This window comes from Balearica regulorum, chromosome 11, assembly GCF_011004875.1.
Source record: "Balearica regulorum gibbericeps isolate bBalReg1 chromosome 11, bBalReg1.pri, whole genome shotgun sequence".
In the NCBI taxonomy this organism is placed as follows: domain Eukaryota; kingdom Metazoa; phylum Chordata; class Aves; order Gruiformes; family Gruidae; genus Balearica; species Balearica regulorum.
The window spans coordinates 22,161,623-22,186,179 of NC_046194.1; the positions used below are offsets into that span (position 1 = coordinate 22,161,623).

Consider the following 24,557-nt stretch of genomic DNA (forward strand, 5'->3'; position numbering starts at 1 on the left):
AAGAGATCGTCTCCCTATTCCTACCTGTACCAGGACTTCAGGTCATTCACGGGTGGCTAAGGAAGAATGTGTTTGCTACATAGATTTGTGGATAGTGGAAGGACTTTGGTCTGTTGTTCCAGCTCTATTAACTGGTGAGACAGCCATGCCCATTTTAAAATTATTTTTAGAACAAGGGAAAATACAACATAATTATCAATTTACGTATACTGTAAATATGTGCCCAGTAAGGTAAGATAACAAAATTTCTTAAAGACCTGTTTCTGACACCAGTTTGGATACAGCTTTAAATCAGGATAAGATTTGGAAAAAAACCCCAAAAACCAACTAAACAAAAAACCCCAACCAAATAAAAAATGGCTCTTGTAGTTTTGTTTCCCCCTAGCTGTGAGGGTTGTTTGTTTTAAGTCTAAAGTCAACAAGATACACTAGGAGAAACTGCATGATGAAAAGACATCTTAAATTACATGTGCAACTGTACTTAAGCTCATGAACCTGAAATACAGATGTCCTAAGCAGCAGAAAGTGTCTCAAGTCTTTTAAAAGTGAGCCAAAATACTGTTCTGTAAATCTCTAGGGGAATGTAATTTTTAATCCAGATTTGATTTTTTTTTTTTTAACTTCTACTATAGTACTTATTTACTTATGAGCTGCCATCTGTGGTGAAGGACATTTCAGCTACTGGTTGCAGCAGCTCTGCCTGCCCACAGGCACTGGCGGGAGTTTAAGCTAACTTCAAACTTATCTGCACGCCACCCTGAGGAGCTGCAGTTTGAGAAGATGTGGTCTAGGGAATGAGGTGTTGGGGTTTTTTTAGTTTAAATGAAGAAAACTTGTTATCTTTCTTTCCCCTTTACCATGATCTGATGGTAAGATGGGATGTAAAGGGGAATTACATACTTAATTATATTTTAATTCAGCTTTTTTTGTTAGTGGGAACAAGTTTGGGCTAGAAAGTATTTTGCGCTGGTTTTGATAAAATGCCCTCTTATCCTGTGAAAGGAAGTCTGGGGCATTGTGTACTGAGCAGGGTGATACGCCCTGCTGTTGCTGATGGCATCAAGCACAGGCTGGGGCAGTCCGGAGCCCAGACTGGGGGAAACTTGATGGTCCCTTAGAACAGCACTCTCAGCCATGCTGCATGTTTCTTGCTGATCATTGATTTTACTTTGCAGAGTTTAGATTCCAAGTGCCTGTTGATATAAAGGGATGCTGTCGTAGATTGTGCCAAACTCTTTAACTTCAAACAGAGCACCATTAAAAAAAAAAAATAGTGCTAGTGTAACTGAGACCAAAATTTGACTTGGTGTGGGTAATGAAGTTCTGTGTTACTTTATCCTTCAGTAAAGCCCTAATCTGATAGTTACAGTTGTTAACATCAGAAATATCTGTATGTTGATAAGAAATATTTCCTCACCAGGTGCAAAACTCTGCTTTAATGCTGCTGGATCGCTTATGGTAAAGTTATGTAGAAAACAATATTTGCAAAAATGCTGTTTGTTTTGGGTTGGTTGGGTTTTTTTTTTTTTTTTTTAAACTAACCTAGAAAACAAATGATTTCATTAGATTATTCTCAGGTTGCCAAGATTAGTTTCTTTAAACTGAAATTATTTTTATTTAAAGTAACGCTTGATAGAGTGTGATAGAGATTAAAGCTTTGTAGGACTTTCTCACAAGACGGGCAAGTCTTAGAGCTTTAGAAATACCATGTGTACACCAAAAGCAACAGTTTCTCTCTTCTCCCTCTCCCCTCTTCTCACATTACTTTTAAATATATATGGTGATGACTGCCTTGGTAAGGATATTCAAACAGTGACTTTTAAAAACATACCATTATGTAATGCACAGTCTGCTTCTTCCCTTGCATGTTTCAGAAATTCTGTGATAAGAAAGCATCTGCTCTTTTCTGACCTATATTACAAATACGACACCCAGATCAGAAATGGACAATGATGTACAGGTTTTCTTTCATCAGGCTGCAAGAGTAATAGCTATCAGGACTGGCTAGTTATGAAGGCTTATACTCAAGACAAGCTGCTGCACATTATGTGCTTATTTCAGATTCTGTAAACCACAGTGATATTGTTTTTCTATAGACAAGGAATTTACAGGTGGACACACAGACAGTGATGTGGTAAGAACATCTGGTATTCGTGTATAGCCAATAGACACATCATCTTTACCTGCTGTCCTCAAAAGCAAACCCAACTCTTTGGAAATAAGTGTGCTACCAGATATTTAGATGAACCTACATCTTAACATCAAATCTCCTAATCCTTCTTTGTTTTGGTTTTGGGCTTTTTGCTTTAATTGCAAGAGAAGCTTTGGTTATTAATTACAGATTAGGTCCTTTATCCTTAAATTATAGCATTGGATTCCTTCTTTGTCTAGAAAAAACTTCTCCCACAAACATCAAACTGTTTTTTTAGGGATGGAATTGCAGATAGCTGCCAAATTAAAAATGTAGGTGAGGGTGGAGGTAGGGGTATTTGATTTCCTAGAGAGATATGATTAGACACAATAGAAAAAAAATAAAAAAACATCCAAAGAAAATCCACACATGCTGCCATTGGTTAAACTTTCATAGGAGTCTTTGGGTCAAATTCTGCAAAGTAGCAAATTGATTTGAGTGATACAACAGAAGAATTCCTGCAAGCATAAAACAAGCAACTTGCCAGTTTGTGTGGAAGACAAGGCGTAGAAAGGATGGTGGATATAGTGGAAGCATCTAGCAAAGGTGAGAAAGCAGGAAGAAACGTACATGAAATGGCTTTTTCTGCAGCACTTCATTTCTATTTGATGGCATTTAATTTATCCATTTGTCAGAGCAGTATGTTAAAATAGTCACTGGTTAATCCCCTTGGAAGAAAGGTGTAGGTGGAAAACATTTTACACCACTACTTAATTCCTTAAAAAGAAGGGAAGAGAGAGGAAATTTATTGGTTCTTGTTGCCCAGATAGTATTAATTGAATGATAATGCCAGAATCTCCTGCTCTGTAGAAATAATTTGGAATAATTGTTGAAACATACGTTTGTGCAGTCCTGCTACTTTAGCATACCAGGTCCCTGGTGAGACAGTTACTGTTCTGTGATATTGTTAACTGAGCTGAGAAGCAAACATTAAGAGCATATGGTAGCAAGAGAAATTAATTATAAGTGCCAACTTCTTAATTTTTCATATCAGCTTTCCTTCCTCCTAAAATTAGGTGTATGTTTGCAATTTAAGCTGTTGATTGCTAGTAAGATTTCTAAAATAAGTAACACAAAGCTAAGAGATCTTTTCTTATGTTGAGCTTTCAAATATACTAACAAAACAATTAAAAAAAATCTATCTTGAAATGTGTTATGTTAAGAATGGAAATCCATGTACCATGTTAGAGAGCTGATATTGCAAAAGTTGCTCAGGAGAAAACTCCTTGGGATAGTCTTGCTTTAGTCAACCAAGCCTTTTAGCCCATCTCTCAGAATAGGGTTTCCTGGAATAAAAAGTCTTTTTTAGTCTAACAGGATAATGATTCTGATTATAATTAGTGAAAATACAATTGGTTTTCTGGTTGACAAAACAGATACTTGCCCAGAAGCTGAAGCAGATTAAATACAAAATTGTCCAATGAGCACAGAAACATGAGGGAGTTAGAATACAAATTATTTTCAAATTTATGGTTAAAAAAATGGGCATAAATGATGGAGCTAATGAAAACTTTTAAAATTGTCAATCTTCCTTTATATTGAGTACAGTAAAGCAGCTTTGATTTAGGGTTTCTCCATCAAAGTGTTCATATATGTGCTGAGCAGTTACTCTTGGAGGTGACTTATTAAAAACCCTTTGACTTGAAGGCAAGGTTAACTAGTGAAAGGGTTGCTTCTTATTTAGCTGTATAAATGTACCACTTACAGAAGCTTTGACTTCCTATTTTTACATTCAGTGACCTGATCTTTAGCAGTATCAGAAAACAATAAAGCTAATAGGGCATTTTATCACCACTTGAAACTATTCTTGGGTTGGTTTTTGTAAAAGCTGAGCTACTTTAAGTATTGCTTGTGACAATCCTCTGGTATTTCCACACTATTTTCTGTGCCACTACTGTAAACTAAGGACAGTTTACTCGTGGTTGTGAAACACTGCAGCAGCACACTGGAAGTGTTCAGTCAGGACAGTAGAGCATTTTGTATAAAACCTGTCCCATTTCACGTACGTGAAATCCTCGTTCACAGTAGTGATGAAATTCAGAAAAGAAAACCTGTTACAGAACACTTTCACAACGTACTTCTCTCTGTCTCTGGAATGGAAAAAAAAAATTGCCATTCTGTGAAACACAAAACTTCTTAACTGAGTGAAATCTGTGCGAAGAAAGTTTAGCAAAAGTTCTGCCAATTTTTCTAATGGTTTATTGCTAGAGCACTGGGTTTGCTCCATTAGAATCTGTCTTGGACTTGCTTTTATATAAGCAGATGGGGTTTGGGTTAGTGGCCTGCTGGTGTGTGCCCTCAGTCATCTTAATCCAGAATGTGCCGGCTTTGTTTTGTCCACCCCAAAAATTAATTGTTTAGCCTTTAGTTGGAATGTTGCATTTCCAGTCTTCCAGGGAAATGTATTTATAAATATAATAACTGGCATAATTATTGCAGTGAAATATTACACAGCAGTATATGTGGGGCACGCGCCCTGCAATCTCAAAGCCAACTTTTATATTGGGGTTTTCAATAACACAGCCTATATCATCACAGAAGTGCTAACCTACAGGTGCATAAAAGCGTAAACGCGTTGTATTTCCAAAATATTTTCCATGGTACAAGTAGGGGGGTTCTAATATTGAGAACTAGTTATCTGAGAGATTTTTTTTAAATTATTTTTTGACTAAAGCAGTATGAGACATTCCTCTAGTCATCCTAATCAGTTAGGAAAAATTTTACGCTTCCGTCTTGTGTCCTTACTGCAGACTGGCTGCATGTTTCTTTATTTTGCAATATGGAATGTGCTGTGGCTCAGTCACCATATTTGTGGTTTTATAAATCAGTTGGTTAATAGAAACAGTCTTGATTTTCTTTTTTTTTTTTTCTTTTGGTTGGGTTGGGGTTTGTTTTTTTTTTTCTTCCCCAGGAGCTTCCCACATCATCTTAGGTAGGTCACTTGAGATCATATTCAGAAACATACTAAAGTGTTAAATTCCCATGAGCTGATGCCTCTGTGGGTCTGTATTTTAACCTCTCATGATGTCATTTCTTAGTCTTTAAATGGGAATAACAACAACGTTATACCTCAAAGATGTCATTGAGGTAAATATGTTCATGACTGAAAGTGACTTGTATCAAATGCTGGAATTGTATGAACTGACAGGCAGAATTTGTGCTCCACACTAACCACGGCAGAGTGAAAAGCCTTAAAAACAAGGAGCAAGGGTTGTGTTTGGAAATGCTGAGACTTCAAATGGTAAGATTGGAAGCAGGGATGTTGCTCGTGGGGTAGTTGGGTACCACAGTGTCAGCTCCTTTTCAGTCACCGTAGCACAAGTGAAGGCAAGACATTGGGAAGATTTCTTAGATAATTACACTTTTTAAAAAGGATTAAAAAAAAAAAACCACCACCAAACAAAACTGTAGAAGTAATTAATCAGTTCTGTTTACAAGTTCAGGGTGTTTTGGAGAACTGAACAGAGTTTGTCCATCAGGAATGGTGCTGAGTGGTTCGCTTGGTGTGGTTCATGGCATACTCCCTACTAGAGCTATTAACAGTGCTGTAGATGTGCAGAGGGGTGTATATCTGAGGCTCGGTGCCCTAGCAGAGTTAAAACAAGAATAGGCAATGTGCTAATATTGTCAGGAATAGTCTTGCTTTGGCAGGGAAATAGATTAGACAACCTGATAAGTCTTCCTTTTAAAAAAAAAAAAAAAAAAAAAATCGTCTATTCTTTGAGTCAGTGTTACAGTACAAGAAATCCTACTTGAAAAAAAAAGTGTAGTTTTTTTTTGTTGTTGTTGGTTTGTTTTAAATACAGTAAAGATAAGGGTGATCCAAAAGAAATCTTTTTTTTCTAGCCTAGACAGGGTAAGAAATGGGGAAATATAAAGAGATTTCTGCTGGTTTATTTCCTTCAATTCTTTGTCATGCATAGGAATGGACTGTATTACTTTCTAAATAATTCAGACTCCAGAGGCATTACTTGCATTATACTTTTAGAACAGCAGAGTCCATTAGAGCAGCAACATATGTATAATCAGGCTTTAACGTTTTCATGTAGTCAATAAATAGTAACTTGGGACCAAGCTAGATCCTTATTTTATGATTCCTTCATATTACGTGCATTGTGTGTAAGCTACAACACGTGTGAGGCCTTAGGGAGAGCTCCCAGCACTACAGAGGAAGGCAGGAGCAGGGGATGTGCTGCTCAAGGTGGCATTACTGGAAGGAAGCTGGAGAGGGGGAATGGTATAACAAAGAGCAACACAAGAACAAAAGGGGTTGTTTGGGGCTGGTCTGGACTTCAGAGGTTAGAACGAGTAACTGAAATTTGATGGAAACTGCAAAAGATCGAGTATGTATCAAACTTCACCTCCAAAGCCAGAATCCTGGGGACTTTAGACAGACTCTCTTGAAACGGGTCTATTTAAGCTGAGGGGAACAATTCCTGTTGCGTTGAAACAGTGCATTTTGTAGACACTTAAAATCTGTCTTGTTGAGCTGAAGTAGTCATCTTTGCTGAATAAGTTGTTAGCAATTTTCCTCTTACAGAACATCTGCTTTCTGACTGAATCACTGAACAAGTGGCAGGCTTGTTTGAGCCTGCTGTCATCCCTGTGCTGCTCACTAACTCCTGCCTTGCCGAAGGGTGTGGGCTGGGTTTCATCACGGAGGTGTCAGGCTTAGATTCCCTGGTGTCTGCAGGAGTGTCTCCTTTATTGAAAGGACAGTGGTGTACAAGTAAAATTTACCTTGGCACTTTTGAATGAAATCAAAGTGCCAAGGAAACTCACCCCTTGTTTTTGAGGATCTAGAAGTGAAAGGGCAGAACAGCTTAGAGTCACAGGGAAGAAAAAAAAGCAGCAAGATTGTGGGTGATGCTTGTATCTTCCATGAGTTTTGAAATTACTCATAAATGGGATTCATCTTGTATAACCTTTAAACACAGAGTGCAGAGAATCAATTTGGTAAATAATCTGAAAAAACCCCATATAAAAGTAGTTTATCAGCAAAATTACTGTGTGTTGGGTTTGGGGTTTTTTTTGCTGAGAAAGTAGATTTGTTTAATCACCTGCCAAAGTTTTATGCAAATACTACAACCCGAAGCACAAGTATTTCTTATTGGTAGATGTTTGCCTTGGAAGCTTGTTGTTTCATTAACTGCTGGTGCTGAGCTGATTGATTAGAATTGGTAGGTGACATCAAGTGATTGTCTGATGTTGAAACGTTTGTAAGATAATACAAGATTCAATGAAGACTTTTTGTAAGGCAAACAGTAGCGATGCCTGTTTCAGGTGGAGGTAAGTACCAAAGGGTATTTCTAAGAGTGCAGGGCATGGATATGTCTGCTTTGATTTGCTTGTGTGCTGTCTGTGGACTGTGCTTTCTCTTTTGGGGAGCACAGAGTTAGTCGTGCAAGAGTTAAGGAGTAAATGCAAACAGTAGAGGTAGGTATGTACCAGCCTAAGTGCTTTCCTCAGGGGGAAGATGCTTTCTGGCACCACAGCAGCAGGAGGAGAAGCAAACAACTCATGCCCTGTACCCACCTGGAACCGTGACAATAACGTTTTAATCTTTTGAAGTGAACAAGTTTCTATGGCTAGGTAAAAATTCGCCTGTTAAATGGCTTGATTCTGTTGGTGATACGTTATCCCTTTAATTAAATAGCTGACTTATGCTTGACAATTAATTGGAGTGATGTATGATTTTTATTAGAAACCCATGACTAATTTTTTCTTGCCGTTCTTGCTATCTTATTGTTCTTGCCTACTCTCCTCCAAAGTTGCTGCTATGTGCCAGCCATGTCCTCCAGGCACTGGTGCAGACCAGTATTCACTCTTGCTTAGGCTTTTTCCTGTTCCAGATAAAGCAATTGTTTTCAGAGATTTTCCATGTCGTCTTTCAGAAATTTTCCATTTCATCACAGTTCTGCATTTTTTTTTGTTTTGTTTTAAAAGACTCTGGGATTTTTTTACACAGACTCCCAAAAAACCCTCACCACCACAACAACAAAACCTCCCACTGTGTAATGCAGAGTGTTAGCTTCATCTAGTACCACATTTCCTACTTCATTAAAATAACTGCCAGGTTAAAAAAAATCCTTCCTGCAGTAGTCTTTGTGCCTGTAGCAAACTCAAGTGAATTTTATATTTAATTACAACAGGCAAGATTCAAAATGAATGTGACTGGAGACATCTCTATTCAAATCAGTAGAGCAGCAGCTATGAAGAACTCCATTTGCCCCTTATCTTACTCTCCCTAACTGTAAGAAGCTGAAGCTCAAGCCTTTCTGTAACGTTAGAATGAACTGTGATGTGGACAATTCTTTATGTTTTTTCCACTTAGGAAGCTTTAGTCTTTTTATAGGAAATTTGTTTCCATGGGTGAACTTAGGCATGGATGAGTGGGGAACAATACACTGTTTGTTCAAACGAACTTTTTTGAAGGGAGTGGGCTTAAAAGGAAGGAAATGTGGTTTAGATTTAAGTTTCTTTTGAAATTTCTTCCTCTTCTTTTTCCTCACCCCCCCCCAAAAAAAACAACAAACCAAAACCCCAAAAACCCCAAACAAACAAAAAGCCCCCACAAAATTCCAAATTACTAGAATTCCCCAAACTGATTTTTCACCATACATATCTTTAAAATATTTGGTATAATATGGAAAGCCAGAGAGAAAAATTCAGTTTAAAAATCATTATCTTGGTTATCCTTTCTTTCCCTTCCCTCTCTAGGTTGTTCTCCCTCAAGAACATGTAGCATTTTTCTCAGCTTTTCTCGTTCATATGTTTGGCAGAGGTGTACCTAGTCTGTGTCACTGGTGTGTGTAAAATAATTTAAAATTCGGTTTATCCATGCGCTTAAATGTTTTGTTGAATGAGGTCCTTGTGTTCTCTGATCCCTGGGTTGATCATTCACAGAGTCACTCTGGAAGAAAGAACTCCAAGGGGGGTAGGTAGGGGTGAAGATACTGGGGGGAACTTAAGGCTGGAATACAGTTTAATTTTTAATTGGCTAGATCTAGAGTAGACAGTTGGCTGGAATTCTCTCTTTCTCTCCCTTTCATTAGAGGTCCTCTATCAAGACAGCTATTGCGTGACAAGTTTCCTTACTGCTGGGCAAGAGTGCCTGGTGCTGGCTGTCATGGCTGATCCTGTAGCAGAAGAACATGTGTCCCAAGTTAGTGAACTCTGCTGTGAATGTGGTCAGTTCCACCTCTTGCTGGACAACCATCTCTACAACTTCCAGGACGAAGTGGATGATGAACTCATCTGCCATATATGCCTTCAGCCCCTGCTCCAACCTATGGACACCCCCTGTGGACATACATACTGTTTCAAGTGCCTAGAAAACTTCATGCAGGAGTATAACTTTTGTCCTATGGATCGGAAGAAGCTCTCTTTCCAGCAGTGCCACAAGTCCAGCCTTCTAGTACGAAACCTGTTGGATAAGCTGATTGTCTTCTGTCCTTTCAAGGCAGAGTGTCAGCAGACAATGCAGCGGTGTGAACTAGAAGCTCATCTGCAGAACAGGTGCGTTCCTGTTTACATTATTGCTCCTTGTATAATGCCATCTGTCTGTTGTACTTCTGACCAGAAAGATCCATTCTCAGAACAACTCTTAAAGTGGCACCAGATGGGACACCAGAGATGACAGTGGGTGAGGCCAGAAAGGTGGGTGGGTGAAGACAGCGTAATTGTGCGCGTGTGCATTAGGGAGGCCAACTCACATGTGCTACAGAGGCAAAGGGTAAGGTGCTTGCCTGCTTGCATGCAAGTTGTCTGTAGACATAAAAACTATCAAATATATATAAATTAGTGTCCTGATCTGGGGCACCTGACTGAAAATTGTTACAAACATGCTTATTCTTGTTTCACTTGTGCAGAGAAGACAGGCACAAAGTCAACACTCTGGAAGCAAGGGATCGTGCAGTGTTGCCAGTTTAATTGGTCCAATTAAGATGTGCAATACATAAGTCTTTGATCCAAATAATGTAAGTCCCTCCAAGCTGCACATTATGCAGTTGCTGAATCACCTACTTATAATTGCATTATCTTCTCTCTTTCTTTTGCTGAGAAAGAGAAGCAAATGAAAAATACTATTTTTTTTCTTCTTTTTTCCCCCCCTTGTTCAGAGGAAGGGAGACTTTTTTTTTTCCCTTGCGCTCATCAGCAGAGATGTGTTTTGATGCTTCCACTGCTGGTTGAGCCAGTGGCAGGCAGAATATTGTAGCTTTAAAAGAAGTGCAAGTGACTTTGTCTCTTGCCATGGCACCTGGTAGGAACAAGTGTTCTAGTTAATGATTGCAGGAAAGGGAGCTAAGTACAAGCTCTAGTGCAGGTGGAAGCAGACCTTCATTGGCAGTGTGTATTTTGTCAGTGGGCAGTGAGAAATGCAACAGGCTTGTTTCCCTTCAGCTACCCTGTAGCTTTTTGTGGCAATGACCTATTTTAATAATAGGTCAATCAGAGATCAGTTACACTTAGGGGACCCTTGCAGTTCCAGCTGAGGATGTAGCGTTGTGGTTCTTGCTTGTCTTTGGTACCCACGAGCTGAGAGATTGTGTTAGAGCCAGGGGAAGTGATGAAAGATGCTCGTGTGCTTCTTTCCCTCGATCTGTGAAAGCTTATAATCTCTTTTTTCTTGAACTAACTCTTCGTACTCCTTTCTTGTTATCAGGCAGGACTGAATGCTTAAGCTGCAGGGACAGGGCTGCCCACTTGTGTAGCTGGGCCATGGCCCATACCAGGGCTGGGCCTCCCTCTCTGCTCTGTAAATTTACTTTGGTATCAGTAAACTTCTGTCACTTGTTAATCCCTTTGGCACAGGAGTTAAACACAGAAGAGAGAGGCACCCTTAAATGTTTATGTTAGAGAGACCTGTCTGGAAACCGTATCACTCTCTCATACATTTCACAGTTCTTTGTATCTTCCTTGGGGAGGATGTGTTATAAAAATGGAGGCTATTTCACCTGGGCTGTGAGCATAGTTAGACTGAAAAATGAAAAAAACGAGAAAAAAAAAATTACGCTAGGAAGTGAATATTCCTGTGTTTTAGTTTTAAGTGAGATTCACTGATAGCAGGAGACTTAAGGAAATAGGAAGCATCTAGCAGCTTGTTTTCTTGGGGGATTTCTCTGCCCTTTGCAAAAAGAATTTGTTTCTTGACATCTTAAGAGGGATATGTGCACAAGTGGATCAATCAATTTCTGTCTTTAAGTTTCAGAGTCATCTTACTACTTGGAGAATAAATGACTAGGAATAACCCAGAGGAAGTAATACCAGGATGAGACTTGTTTAGCCAGAATGTAAATAGTTGAGTTTAATTTGAAAAATGACTCTGGTAAACACCCAATGCTACTCATGTCTCTGAAAGTGATGCTTTTGCATTCATCACCCTTCTCGCTTGCCACCTTTTTTCTAAGTACTCTTGATAAAAGAGTTTGTTTTTCTCACACTTTTTTGCTGAGATAGGCTGCCTGTGCTGTAGCTGCATACAGAGCGCATTTTGTTGAATGTGGAATTACTTCTTGAGCCTGTGTGGGGAGCAGTCAGTGGGATTATAAACTCCCCTAAATTGCTCCTATTCAAGTAGAGCCATCACCTGTGTGGATTGGAGATGGAGTGCTGTCTGAGGGCAGGTCTCATTCAGGGGAAAAGGGGAAAAAAAAAAAAAAGCAAGCTTGCTGCTCTTGCATGTTACTGGTTTGTTAAAAACAAAGCCTAATTCAAGGCCGAGCTTGAAACTTGAGCTACTTTCTTTGCATAAAGATACAGTTAGTAGTCATCTCTAAATGGTCTGAGCTAAGTGTTTGCTTATATTTTAAGGGTATTGTTTTCTTCACTGAGTCTCTGCCAGGTAAATATTTAGCAAGGGAGACTCCCTTTCCAATTATGTTCTCCTTTTTAAAATAATTTGCTTAATAATTTTGAAAGTAATCAAATAACAAGCCTGCCTTTAATCTGATACTAGTACAAGTAGAAGCTCAAGGTCAAATGTGAATAAATTTTAGCACCTGTGATACAAGATTTGCAGCCGATGAGATCTTGAACATGCTTCTTCATATACCTCTGTGAGTCACTGACAATCTCTCTCTCTAGGTGTCCTGGTTTCAAGAAATACCAATCTGAACTACAGCGGAAAAAGAATCCCATTTCAAAAGGGAAGGAGGATCCCCCTACCAAGGTGGAGACAAACACAGCCAAGGATCCAGAGGTACCGAGTGCAGGATCGTCACTGGTGGCAGAAAGCTCTGCAGCTGCTGTGGTATCGCTAGGGACTGCAGAGCCTGGACTGGTTAATCCAGCTTTTGAGGAGACTGAAGAAGGTGAGAGTTTGATACAGAAATATAATTATGTAATTACCTTTTATAATATAAAAATAAGGTAATTATCTCAGACAATTAAATTTTTTAAGTGTCCCCAACATTCTTAGATGTCCTCAATACTATGCAGCCATTAGTAGCCATGACTGTAATCTCTTTCCTCAGCTTGTCCTTGAGCAGAAGGGAGATGCATTCGTGTGCATCAGGTGTGGCAGGATCTGCTCACAAGCACAAAACTGTCTGTGCAAAACAATTTGGAGAATCTCTGTTAGACTGTGGTGAATATTTGCAGTATTCTTTGTAGAAACAAAGGCAATCCCTGTCAATGCAAATATGGAACGCTTAAAGCACTTGCAGAAGCCAAATAATTAGTAATTAGGAAATGTTCCAGCTTCTTTTTAATCTTGTTAAATATACAGTCAGTTTCCTGGAGTGGTCAGTACCTCCCTAATGGTGTGCAGCAAGTGTGTTTTTATAGCATAACTTAAGTTTTTGGATTAATAGCCAGTTATGAAACACTTGCAGATAAAAGTAACCATCTCCACTTAAGTATAGAACCACTTGTCTCAACACCCTGTTAGAAGGCAGCAGCGTGGAAATCTCAGTGTTTCAAAGTTAGTCTCTGTTTCCAAGTGTGCAGGCACTGGAGCTGACAACTGCTGTGCCTGTGGCAGAGTTAATACACAGGTCAGTTTACTTCTCTGTTGGCTTTTTCCCTAAGTAGACTTGGGGCAAATTTTGTGTCTCTTGTGTGACAACTGCACTTCACCCTGACAGGCAGTGTGCTTGGCTTCATTAGAGTGTTGGGCCTGCCTAGATGCTGCCTTGCTGGTTGATTTAATGAGACTTGCTAACAACAACTTTCATCTTCAAAGTCTCTGAGCATCATTGCTTAGTCTTCAGTATGCTGTAAATAGGTAAACATTACTCCTCTTTTACAGGCAGGATGGGAAAAGAGGAGGAAAGGAAATTAGAGGAGGGAAGTTGCAGGGAGCTGCCTGTGGTAAAGTCATTGCAATGGCAGACCAATAATTACAGCTCAGTAGTCCCCTTTTCTAATGGGCATTGTAGAATCTGGCATTTGTTATGTGTGCACTTCTAGTAGGCCAGCTGTCACAGTAGAAAAATAAATCTCTAAATGGTAAGTGAAACATACTGAATGCCCTTTAATAAAACTCAAGAAATAATCATGAAAGAGTTTAAATTTGCCTTAAGCTAGGAGAAGATGGCAAACGTTCTGGAGAAACTGTAAAGAAACAGAGACTCTTAAAGTTGTTTTAATCTGACCTATTCTTTCCTCTCCTGATAGCTGCTTTCCCTCCAGACGCTACTTTGAACACAACCTGCCAGTGTTACAAATCTTGTGTTGCTAACTGAAGGAAAATTCTATTAATGTGTTGGTTTTTTCTCTTCAATTTCCACAATCAGACCTTCCTCAGAGAACTAGCCTTGTGGCTGAAACGAACACAATTGAAATTCACCGAGAAGACCCAGAGGAAGAGCTGGGAATGAGGATAGTTGGGGGTAAAGACACACCACTAGGAAACATTGTTGTTCAGGAAGTCTTGCAGGATTCTGTCATTGCTGCAGATGGAAGAATAGCACCTGGGGACCATATTCTTGAGGTATGTAAAACCTTACTGGTGGTTCCGTTGCTTCTCTTGACTTGAGATGAGGGCTGGTGGAGGAGAGTTGCCTAGAAAAACTGGGAAATCCCTACAGCTGAGGGTTTTAAAGCACTGAGCAGACTTGTATGGCAGTAGCATTGTTTATCTGCTGGGGCTGAGAAGCAGACTTTTGAGGTTCCTTCCAGTCATACTCATATTTGCCTTGCACATTTGATAGCGTTTTGAAATTTAGACCATTTTGGATAAAGTAAAAAGATTCCTATCTGATAAATTTCACCCAGCACCACCATTTCTCTCCAAAGGACTCCGCTCTACTTAGGAAGTCTTATAATTGCTTGCTCTACTATGTTGCTTAAGCTGCATATTCTCAATGGGCAGGTCCAAAGTTTAAGACCTTATGACTTGAAGTAAGCATCAGATATGCAATGTGAGTAATAAAGAGCACCAGCCTCGTTCTGTGCTGATCCACGACCAGGTTTAGTTTCTAGATGAATCACGCTGCACTGCAGTGGGCTAATCAAGGTGACAGAAGCTTGTAGATGGCAGTGAAGCCTACATGCAGCAAGAACTGTTAGCACCTCCCGGCTATGGCTGCCCAATCATTTGACAAGCCATAAAGAACTAATTATGCTGTTGGACTGTGGACTTCAGTAAGGACTGGCAGTACCACATGTACAAGTGGCTGATACGATCTCCAAGTTGGTTTCTTTGATAGACCATAGAGTAACTTCTATTTTATCCAGATAAATTGTATGTCCCAGTCTTGACTTGGAAGTAAACAGGGCAGGTCCCCACACTTAGTAGCCCTATTAACATCCGAAAAGGAAGACTGCACGTAGTCTTATGTGACAACAGACAAAGCAAAAAGCAGCTTCTCAGAGTTACCTTGGTAAAAAGATGATTAGACTGATGATTCCAGAAGCTTGTAGACTACGGACCACTCAACAGAAAAGTAAGGATTGGGTAATCTCCAATTTGAGTCGTCTTCTCCAAGTGTGTATTGAATGCTGGAAGTTAAGGGAAATCAGTTCTGCATTGCCGTGGGATGGATGTAACGATTTAATATTTTGCAGTTTCAGATTTGTTAGTTATGTGAGTTGTCCTGTCTTGTCCCTGTCCTCAGCTATTCACCATCAATTATGGTCTGATTTCATCTGCTTTCTTCTGCATTCTTTTTTAGAAAATTCAGCTCTCTAATGTGCATTTGCTTCAGTCACGGCGTTGCATAGGGAGTTGTACATCCTGTCTCCAACTTTGTGATGTTCCGCACTGCGGACAGTGCCTAAATTATGTAGGTTCTGATTAGTGACTCTGGTTTGTTTGTCTTTCTAGGTGAATGGCGTCAACATCAGCAGTGTGACTCACTGCCAAGCTGTCTCCTTCCTGCGCCACCCAGGTCCTGTTCTCCACCTCATGGTCCTGCAGGAGAAGGGTTTTTCCAATAAGACTGTACAGCAGGATTCCACATCTGCTACAAATCGGGAAGTGATCCACGTTACCTTGATAAAGAGAGACCGATCTGAACCCTTGGGAATCAAACTGATCAGGAAGACAGATGAGGCAGGGATTTTTATTCTAGATCTGTTAGAGGGAGGTTTGGCAGCCAAAAATGGAAAGCTGAGTCGGAATGACAGAGTCCTGTCAATAAATGGCCAGGATTTGAGGCAAGGAACACCTGAGGCCGCTGCACAGATAATCCAGGTAATTTATGACATGGTGATGTTGTATGGGTAATGACTGTAGCTGTCTGAGTTGATGGCAGGGCTCCTGTTCAGACCCAAGGGCTAACAGAACACACTAGAGCAAACTGCATTCCCTGAAATATCTCTTTGGGAAAGTGACTTCCCTGCGGATGTGTGGGAAGCGCTGCTTCTCAATGAAGATAAACATGAAGAGTGGGAATCTATCATGAGTCATCTCTGACAAGTTTGAAGCAAGGCAGTTGCTCATGGCGCTTTAGTTCAGCTAAGGCAGTTGAATCTCCTTTGTGATGTAGTGTTTGGCGTCTTTCTTGCAGAGTGAATATTCGGATGGACTTTGTAGATGCATGCAGCAGAGGCAAGGAGAGATTAGGACAGCTGCTTTTGCTTCAAGCAGTCAAACTAAAGATGTTTGCTAGGGGATGTGACAGGCTGGCAGCACAGAACAGGACCCTTTCGACTGATTCGAAGCCCTTTCTCCCCATTTTACCTGTATTTGTGAAAGGACTCTAGACAACAACGTGAGACACCTCAGGCTAAAAACATTCTAAAATTCTAAATGAGTAGAAGTGAGGTGGTCGTTCCCCATGCAATAGGAATGTGCTCCTGTTGTGGTATGCCAAATGTTTTGGTGAAAGGAGTGGGCATGGAATTTTGGTTAAGGGTTAAGGATTGCTACATGTGCAGCAGCTATCATGTCAATCAGTTTAAATTCTTTATCTCCCTAGGCGGTGACCTCCAGCTTCTGTTTTTATCTAAAGATCCTGACACAATACATCTCATCACATACTGTTTATATCCCGGAAATGATCTGAGGTCAGCAGAGTGAGGGAGAGCCAGTTCTCTTCCTGGTAATCAGCAGAGTAGTGCAGTGGTATGGGAGGAAATAAGAGAAAGAGCAGAGTTCCAGTTCTGAGATCCTTTTTTGTTATATGTGTGATTCCATTCTATGGTCTCTTAAAATTTTATTTGCATCCCACAAACGCTGCTGTATTTCTGTTGTAATGTGCAAACGTAACTCCCATATGAGGAACTCTTTCTTGATCCCACTGAAATCAGTAACCAAAGTCTACTGAAACCAGTTCTGAGGCTTGGGGATTGAATTCCTTTTGAAGTGACATTTGTGTAAGACTGTGACAGCCTTCCAAACATTATCTGTTTTTCTGAGGGCTGATTAAAATTCTTGGTTAAATGTAATTTTAATTTTGATTGCAAAGCATTTGTAGAAAAGTGTCCTACCTCTGTTGTAAAGTACATTTACAGGTAGATATCTATATGCACAGCCACATGTACTGTACATAGTCTGGTACTCCTGGTTGAAGGGGAAGGCAAATCCCCATCTCAGAATGCGATGTTTACAATATATTTTATGAAGACATAGATGTGTGCCAACTTGTCTGAAAAAAAATTACTCTATCTGAAGTGACTTTGGAGGCAAGAGGCTTTTAAATTGTTTCAGAAAACAAAACTCTCCTGTACTAGTTTAAGAAAGGAACAAAAAAAACCCCAAAAGAGTTGAGGCAGTCCCTCTTCTAAGGCCAGGGAATTCACTGCTACCAGGGGAGCAGGGTCCCATGTGAAGAAGTGAGAGCAGCAACCATACTTCTCTCTCCCATTGCAGGAACTGCCCCAAGTAAGCACATACGCCTTACCCCAATGGAGTCCTTCACAATAGGGTTTTGTCAAATTATCTGAAAGAACAAACCAAATTAGAAGAGCAGTAACAATAGTGAATACTTTCCCTGTAGTTCTGCCAAGGTCAGACATACAGCTGGTTAAGTGTTTAATTGGCAGCAGTCTTAGACAAAAGGTCATGTCTTCAGGTACTCTGGGAAAAAAATGGGTGGGAGATGTTGAACAATAGACATGGTACATAGGCTGGGAGGGAAAGAGTTTTAACGAGTTTCTTTACAATAAAAGAAAAAGCATCCAGTACTCCTATCACGGTCATCCATCATGTAGACCACTCAGCGTTCTCGCTCTGTTCAATTTGTATCACAACACAATAGGCTATTTTGGTGATTTGTACCGAAGTGGAGGTATTATTCATCCCTTTCCACTTTCTTGTTTGGCATTGTGGGGGAGGGAGGCATGAGTGAAGCCTGTCTCTGCTCCTGTTCCTTCTGACTAACATTTGCTAATTCCTTTTTTCTTTTCACCATAGGATTCTGTGGGTCTTCACAAAAAAACATTGCATCATATTGCATAGCCCTGTTTCAGAGCCTTTGTAGAAACCAATGCCAACCCTCCTCTCTCCTCAAGAAAATGACCGGGGCCGTCCCTAATTTCTATTTTATTTTTCTATTTTATTCACATTCTACTTGTTTTTCCTGGCAGACAACTGAATCAAGAGTGAACTTTGTCGTCCTGAGGCAGCCAGGCATGCAGCTGTCAGACCCGGTAGAAGATGGCAGCACATCAAATAGCAGCAGCAGCAGCAATGGAGGAAGCCCAGTGCACCATCGGAGACGACTAGACCAGAATCACTATAGACGAAAATCTAACTACCAGAAGGTAAGTTTGATAAATAACAGAAAAAGTGTTGGTTATTCTTGGTCTAGCAGATCTATTATGTTTGCTCTGTGATATATAAAACTGATCAGTAGCTCCGTTTCTTCTTGAGCTATTGAGAAGCAGCAGGCTTGTGGCTTTTGGTACTGGAGAACCGTACATTTGTCCTCTACTGGGAAACACAGTTTTTGGGGAAAAATGTATCAATATTTCTTCAAATGTCTCTAAGGTTGATGCAGAACCAGTGTTTAATCCTTTATTATCGGGAAAGGGCAATGGGAAATTTACCATCCGTGAAACACTTGGGACTTGCTTCTCAACATCATAAAGCACAACACGTTCAGAGTATTGCACAATGACACGAAGTTATGCCTCTGGTTTGGAGCTAGAGGGCTTTATGGTACAGAGATAGAAACTACACAAATTACACTGTTAGTGCTCCTGTGACTTCAGTGCTGCGCCTGCCATTTGTTTGCATATTATAAGAAACTGCATGAGCAAGAGGAGAATTGCCAGTCTGTTGTATCAAGAGAGATTTTCTCTATGTTTTGGACTTCTATTTGAGTGAGAAAGCTTGCTAAAACTGCTTAGACTTGTGTTTAAATATCTCTGGAGTTTAGTAAGTAGCTGTCATAAATGGCTGCAGTGCAGTTCCTTGAGTTAAATCTTAGAATACTATTTACATATTGTTTCTACAGTATATGCTATAATGGGTGCTTTCACTGCAACCTAAACATTTTAGTAGCAGAGGTTGATTGCTTGATATGAATGGCCTTGAAATGAGTTCATAGTTTGCTCCCCAGTGCAAAATTGTTCTCCTGTGAGTGAGCAACTCTCTACGGCAAATTAATCTGGGATCGTTGGGAGAGCAGTGCCTCAGTTGTCGTGGTATCACCTTGGAAATACAGGGTAGTATTTCTACCCAGAGCAAGTGCATGAGAAGCTGACTTTGCGATCCAGCAATGTTGCTGAAATGTTCTGGGTTAAAGATACAAGCTGTTCTGTTGTTTTCTTCCAGATCTTGGCTTCTTGTGTTAATTGCACTAATGAAGCTGCATTTTGTACTGTCACTCCTTTGTAGGATTTACCTCAGGGATACGTAAGTCATGAAAAGACAGTTGCAATAAAAAAGGAACCAAAGGAATCTTTAGGAATAACAATTGGAGGTGGAAGGGATAACAAAAACAAGCTCCCTATATATGTAACGAGTGTGCAGCCCATCGGGTGCCTCTTCAGAGATGGCAGAATCAAGCGAGGTAAGAAGGCTCTCGGACCCTTTATCCTTTAGGAACTGTTTGTTTGGGTTTTTTTCAGTGAAAGTTAGACTTGGACACTAAAGTGAGGCTGGAAACAGGGTTCCGCATGAGAGCTTGAGGCAGAAATGGCAAAAGGTCTGTAATAATCCTATCTTTTTTAATCACCAGGAGATGTACTTTTGAGCATAAATGGCATTGATTTGACTCATCTGAACTACTATGAAGCTGTCTCAGCACTGAAATCTAATGCAGCTTCCCACTCAGTCATACTGAAAGCCTTGGAAATCCTTTCACTGAACTCGACGGAGCCATCTCTGGATATCAAGGAGCAAGGGTTCAGCTGGTCTCCCCTCTGGATCACATGGCTTGGTTTGCCTAGGTATGTTTGTTCGGTGACTGTATAGAGATCTGTTCAATCAGAGAGTTGACTTTCACTCAAACACTAGAAATTAATTGCTTTGTTGGTTAATTTGGAAGCATTGCTGGTACTCTCATTTAGCTCTAAGGCAATGGAAAGCCTTATTTGTCAATGAGATCATGGTGTAACAAATGCACAAGAAACTTTGCTTTTTATGGTGTGACCCATCATTTCTGCACTTCTGTTGGACAGTAACCATATTTCAGAAGTTCCTGAAAACCTTTTTTTCTGAGAGAACTGACATAGAAAATGAGATGTATAGATTCTGGTATGTTTAAGGTACTGAGCTGACATATAGTCAATGTAGATACAGTCCCTGCTAAAATATCATTAACTGAAATCACCCTGTGGCTCTTTCTGGAGCCACATAACAGAAGACAACAGACACCTGTGCTGTTTTATAGTTTCTAGTCTGATCTATCTGAGTTGGGGCAGGCATTCTTTCAGTCTAATTCTTTTTGGCTATCGTAATTGTGTCATCTTTAGCATAAAGCAGAAATGATCCTGAATATTTTTTTCCTGCTGCAAAGCTTTGGACTGTAGACTTAGCACAGATTTTAGCAGCAACATAGTAAGTTCCAGATGACAGGGTTGGGGCTTTGAAAGCTTGAATTTCTGTCTCCTTCCTGGAGAGGTGAACCTCTGGTTTGCTTGCTTTTGCAGTTTCATCAAAATACATTCAGCTGTGAAAGGCAGAGTCTGTCATTTCAGCTGACTGGAGGAGGATTGTGCAGGAGATACAAGTGGAACAGTAAATCCAAACCCTTCTGTGGGACGCTCAGATTTTTACAACCTTGTTTCTTGAGGCACCTGAAAGAAGAAATACTAACCTCTGTTACATTACCCTTGTGTTACTTAGCAGCCTGTAAATGCTAAACACAACAGCCCAAGGAAGGTAGCTTTTGTGTCTTGAGCGACTGTAACTTGGCTTGTACTCAGCACTGTCCTACCAGTTTCCTCCGCTCTCCCAGGGAATTGGCCTGTCTGTTCTGTGCAGGCCTAGGACAAACTAGCCTGAGCTGCACCTGAATAGTCCAAACCGGAGTGCAAACCCTCAGATGCTGGCTGGTGTTTGTTCCTCATCGGTGCTCCTGTAGTGACGGATAACAAGGCAAAACCTGGCTGTACTTTCTTCCTTCTTCCTTCTTCCTTCTCCTGTTTAATTTGGATATCTCGTGGCTTGCAGCTTCACCACACTTTCTGCTACAGGGACTGGAGTCTACTCTTTGCTCATCGGTCACCTGTCTTCATTTCAAGAGTATTCTGACATTACCTGCCATTTAATACATAGCTTGAAATTATTTTGCTTCTGGTATTAATGTTGGCTCTCCTTCATTTAACTGTTAGTGTACCTTGCTACTGAAGCGAGGAGCAATAATTTCAGATGCCCTTTCTGTTCTTTGGCCTTTCTTTCTTACTCCGACCTGAATTCCAGCATCTGAACTTTGCTGCTGCTGTTCTGTGGGTGTGAGAGTTATTAGGAGGCACAAAGCAAGGTTATTTCATTTAAGGATCTGACAAAACCCCCCTTCTTCTTTCCAGTAATAAAAATGGCTGTAATTCTTGTGCTTCCTCACTCATTTTCCCATCTGCTCACAGTAAGACCTGGTAGCAAGTAGCTGGTTGTCCATAGAATGAATGATTTCCCTAAAGCCACTAAGAATCTGCCTTTTTCAGCTGAGCAAGGTATTATATTTGACATTGTGGCTGGCATCATCAGGTTACTTTTAATTATTGTTTGAGAATCTGTAAACTGAAATGGCACCCTTGTTCATCACCTGGAAACGTTCAGGGTGCCTCTACAATAGCGTTTTAGTTAGGCTCAGGAATGTGCTGTCAAAGTGAGAATCCCAGTTGTCCTCGCTTGCTGTTTTAGTTCACGTTGCAGAGAGGTTTTGACCTGCACATACTGTGTTCCTTTTGAATGGGACTGAACCAGAAGCGCTGCAGAGGAATGCCGATTGCACTCCGGCACGAACAGACTCTGTGTACCACACTAACACTAGATTACAGAAAATCCCCTGAAATGCACCAAAACTAGCCCTTGTGCCACCACCAGTTGTTTCACTTGGATCTGCTCCTCTTGGGCTGCCCTGCTGAAGTAGACATACCTCAGTATGCTAAAACATTTTGCATGGAGGTTTGTGTGAAAGTTTAAAGCTTGTTGCTGATGGCATGTGTGATTTTGGTTTTGTTCTGCTTTTTTTTCCAGTTACTACTCTGATCCAGCAGAAACATCCATTCCTCCTTAGAGGAAACCCATAGGTTTCTTTCTAGTTTGAAGCTGAACTTTATGTTGAAAGACTGGAGTCAAAGTTAGTGCTCAAGGCTAGGGAAGTGTGTCCAGTCGTTGCAATACCTGAGCCCACAGTGTTTAATTCTGGCCTTGATTCTTCTATCTGTGGGTTTGTTTATGTCAAATACTGTCTGTCATCTTGGCTCACTTAGCGATGTGAAACATGGAGCCCTGCGGCCCATCCTGCAGAACGTGGCTTATGTGCCAGGCTGCTGTTGTGGAAGGGTTTTAGGAGAGAGAACAGGCCTGGTCCTGTGCCTTTCTTGGGACGCTGGGTACCAGAGCGAATAAACACGAGCATCTTGGTCACATTCTTCCTAAAACACTCTGTGCTCCTAAGGCTACTTTCACACTGCTGCGTTCTGTGTGTAAGCTTGGAGCATCTTCCACCTCTGACTATGGCCAATGCTGCACAGTTGTAATGAAGATACAAACATCCCCATAAGAGGGACGGTGTAGTAATATTTTCCGTCTCAGACAACTACTATTGGCAGTACTGAACCAGGTGGCTGGTATCTTTCTTGCATTTTTTTGTCTTGCAATAGAACTGTGGGTAGCTCTACTGTCCTTGTAAACTTACTCTTTCTCCATTCTTTGCTTTGTTATTACTTGCTGGTGGTGAGTGTTTGAAGTTAATTTTATGTTACTACCTATTGCTACTGAATGTTTATTGTCTTCGCTGTATATGTCACAGAAGACAGCATAGGAACTTGATTTCTTCATAGTATTATGTTAAATCAATACCAGCTACTGATAGTATAAAATACCACCTGAAAATGCCAGTTTGGAGCGGGTGTGTATCCTAACTCATTACACACTGAATCCTAAAGAGACCAGAAATACCAAGTTTATAGATTAATCTATCTTTTCTCTGTAAAAGCTTTGACTCTTGAAAATGGTAACCATGCACAGTGTGGCTTATGGAAATTCTCACAGGGTGGAAAAGCAGTTTTCCTCCTGCCTCCTTCCTTGAGGTTTATCTGAAGCCAGTCTTCGTGAAGTCTGAGCTCTTTCTGCAACAACTGTTAGGTGTTCCTTGCCATGGCCCCAACTGGAACGGAGTTCCACAAGCTCTGAAACTTTGCAGAACTGCAAACTCAGCAGGGTGTTTGTCAGAATAAAACTCACACCTTTCCTTTCTGTAAAGCCTAAAATTCCTTTCCCACGGTCATTTTCCATTATAGTAAATTAATGTTTCTCTTCCTAAAAACCCTTTTTCATATGGAAAACTGATTTCTACTAAACAGCCTTTTCCAACTCTTGAAGAATGTGTCTAATGTTTTTAGTTATGTTCTGTGCTGATGTAGTGCTTACCACTCTTGCTCTCTGGGCTATTTATTTGCACTAGATGCTATATACATTTCTCATAGCCGTGTTTTTACACTTGTGTGATACCAGCAGAAGAAAACCATGGAACCATCAGTAAGCTAGAGCTGGGTCTTACAGCACTTATGTGCGAACAACTCATACAAAAGTAAATTACAGTTTGAAAGTAGATAATTGGATCTTTCTCCTAGTAAGAAGTTAACTGAGAAGGCTTTTGAAATCTGAAACTCATCTGTGAACTGCTCAAGCAAAGCCCTCGAGGTAAAAACGTTTGTTAGGAAAAGTTTAGCTGCTGGAATACCTCAGTGGGGCAATTGGCGGCAGTTTCACACAGTGTAGCTCTGGCAGTGTCTCTGTGCCAGAATGTAACCTGACTGGGAGCCAGAATACCCGAGCTGCTTGCCTGCACCCCTGCCACACCTTTGCAGATGCCTGGCAAAGGCTTTGTGTGTCTTTGTGCTACCAACTCAAGGAGCAAGTGCTGTTAGCACTTATCTATCCCATTCTCCAAGGCAGTCCTGGCACTGCAGCATACCCTGGGGTTACTAAGAAGCCATACCTCAGTGGCTGGCATTCAAAAACAGTGGCCAGCGTTCAAAAACAGTGGCCTGTGATCTCTCTCGCATCAATATCTTACCGTACACAGCAATCTTGTGGGTGTAGGTTCTGCAGGGAAGACCTTTCTTCTTCTGATTTGGTAGCTAGTAGAAGAAAGGCTGCCATACCTCAAATGTTTGCTTTCCATCAGTGATAGGTAGCTGCTGAATGCCTTCATTGTACCAAGCATGGAGTATACAGATGGAATAAAAAAAAGCTCCATTCTTGTATATTGCATGGGTGTAACTGCTGTTCATGATTAATTTGTTTTTGTCATGAGTACAGTGCATGTTCATTAGTACAATTCATGAAGTTATTAATGAA

At 40.6% G+C, this 24,557-nt stretch overlaps 1 protein-coding gene across 3 annotated transcripts in view; it reads left to right on the forward strand.

Moving 5' to 3' along the window:
* LOC104638938 (ligand of Numb protein X 2-like) overlaps nt 1-24,557 on the forward strand; it is a 32,867-nt gene that overhangs the window by 3,864 nt on the left and 4,446 nt on the right. For 2 of the 3 annotated variants that reach the window (XM_075763698.1, XM_075763699.1), the window contains exons 2-8: nt 9,247-9,709; nt 12,278-12,504; nt 13,930-14,126; nt 15,462-15,830; nt 18,167-18,343; nt 19,422-19,596; nt 19,765-19,975. In XM_075763698.1, the coding sequence (XP_075619813.1) occupies nt 9,321-9,709; nt 12,278-12,504; nt 13,930-14,126; nt 15,462-15,830; nt 18,167-18,343; nt 19,422-19,596; nt 19,765-19,975 (1,745 nt within the window). In that variant the 5' untranslated portion in view covers nt 9,247-9,320. Of the gene's footprint in view, nt 1-9,246; nt 9,714-10,062; nt 10,171-12,277; nt 12,505-13,929; nt 14,127-15,461; nt 15,831-18,166; nt 18,344-19,421; nt 19,597-19,764; nt 19,976-24,557 lie in introns of those variants that run through there. The other variant, XM_075763700.1, reaches the window with a different exon arrangement.